Source organism: Trypanosoma conorhini (assembly GCF_003719485.1).
Source record: "Trypanosoma conorhini strain 025E chromosome Unknown Tco_14.4_contig_00999, whole genome shotgun sequence".
NCBI classification, from domain to species: domain Eukaryota; phylum Euglenozoa; class Kinetoplastea; order Trypanosomatida; family Trypanosomatidae; genus Trypanosoma; species Trypanosoma conorhini.
The window spans coordinates 1-1,566 of NW_021705090.1; the positions used below are offsets into that span (position 1 = coordinate 1).

Below are 1,566 nucleotides of genomic sequence, written 5' to 3' on the forward strand. Positions count from 1 at the left end.
CGCGATCTTCGTGCCCTGCGTCTTGTTTGCAGATGGTCTTTTGCCGAACTGGCGCACCTCAAAGTTCTTTGGGGCCACCACGTCGTACCACTCCTTGCGGCTCATGGCCTCCTGCGCCTTCTTCTTGCCGCGCTTGCCGCCCTTGCTGATGCGCTTGTTCTTCCCGAGCGTCATGACGAACGAAGGTGATTACGTCGGTGTGTGCGTGTGTGTGTTTGCCCTGCAGCCAAAGTATAGGTGCGTGTGGGAGGAAGCAAAAAAAGAAAAGAAAGGGAAATGCATGTGTGCTTCACGTGGAAGCAACGCAGTGAGCCAAAACAAAAAAAAAACAAGTCACGTTAAGCGTCCGAAACCCATCAATTTAATGATTTTTGTTTATTTGTTTTGTTTTGGATGTCAAAAAAAAATCAAAAAATATCAAAAAGAAGAAGCAACGGCTTCAAAGAAACTTGAAGGAAGAAGAAGAAAAAAAAAAGAGAAGCGGCATGGCGAAGGCTCCATCCACGTGGAACGGGGTTTAGGCGGTGGCCTCGGCGACAGGGGCCTCCTCGGCCTCCTCGACGACGCGCGCCTCGCCCTCAGCCGAGGCGGGGATCTCGCCGTGGGCGTTCAGCAGCGCCTGGGCGTCGAACCGGGGCGTGCGGATCACCTTCACCTTGCGGATGCGCAGGTCGCGCAGCGGCACGATGGGGTTGCAGCGCTTCGTCAGGCGGTCGCGCAGGATGTTGCGGGTCAGCAGCGTCACCGCGTCGTTGATGTTCACCTTCGCCAGGCGCTGGCGGATGAGGTTCGTCACGCGGTGGCGCACCCACTTCACCAGGCGCGTCTTGGCGTAGCAGTTCTTCGACAGCTGGTTGCTCTGCTTCTTCGTGAAGGCAATCACGAAGAGGCGCAGGGTGTAGCCGTCGGCCGTCCTCGCCTCCACCGCCGCCTCGATCGTCGTGCACCACTTGCGCAGCAGGAAGTAGACGCGGTCGGAGGTCATGTCCATGCTGTGGAACTGCGTCAGCAGGTTGCGGCCCTGCACCTCCTGCACCACAAACTTCACCTTGCGGTAGGCGTCGTCGTCGCCCTGCGTCTTGTTCAGGTCCGCCAGGTTGCTCTCGCACACCCGCCCGCGCAGGAAGTCCGCCGCGATCTTCGTGCCCTGCGTCTTGTTGCAGATGGTCTTGCCGAACTGGCGCACCTCAAAGTTCTTTGGGGCCACCACGTCGTACCACTCCTTGCGGCTCATGGCCTCCTGCGCCTTCTTCTTGCCGCGCTTGCCGCCCTTGCTGATGCGCTTGTTCTTCCCGAGCGTCATGACGAACGAAGGTGATTACGTCGGTGTGTGCGTGTGTGTGTTTGCCCTGCAGCCAAAGTATAGGTGCGTGTGGGAGGAAGCAAAAAAAGAAAAGAAAGGGAAATGCATGTGTGCTTCACGTGGAAGCAACGCAGTGAGCCAAAAACAAAAAAAAAAACAAGTCACGTTAAGCGTCCGAAACCCATCAATTTAATGATTTTGTTTATTTGTTTGTTTTGGATGTCAAAAAAAATCAAAAAATATCAAAAAGAAGAAGCAAACGG

At 55.3% G+C, this 1,566-nt stretch overlaps 2 protein-coding genes across 2 annotated transcripts in view, besides 2 other annotated features; both read right to left on the reverse strand.

Annotated features, from left to right (window-relative positions):
• Positions 1-398: 398 nt before the first annotated feature.
• Positions 399-480: a sequence feature (A-rich).
• Positions 452-481: a sequence feature (GA-rich).
• A 36-nt stretch (positions 482-517) lies between these two features.
• Positions 518-1,303, reverse strand: Tco025E_09161 (40S ribosomal protein S3a; the record flags this gene model as incomplete). The annotated part of the gene is made up of 1 exon (XM_029375986.1): positions 518-1,303. The coding sequence occupies one exon, from the start codon at positions 1,301-1,303 to the stop codon at positions 518-520; it is 786 nt and encodes a 261-aa protein (XP_029223905.1).
• A 222-nt stretch (positions 1,304-1,525) lies between these two features.
• The window catches only part of Tco025E_09162 (40S ribosomal protein S3a), a gene marked incomplete at both ends in the record, with an annotated part of 540 nt that continues 499 nt past the window's right edge, over positions 1,526-1,566 (reverse strand). Inside the window, one exon of the mRNA XM_029375987.1 lies at positions 1,526-1,566. This exon is cut by the window's right edge and continues 499 nt beyond it. Coding sequence (XP_029223906.1) covers positions 1,526-1,566 — 41 coding nt within the window.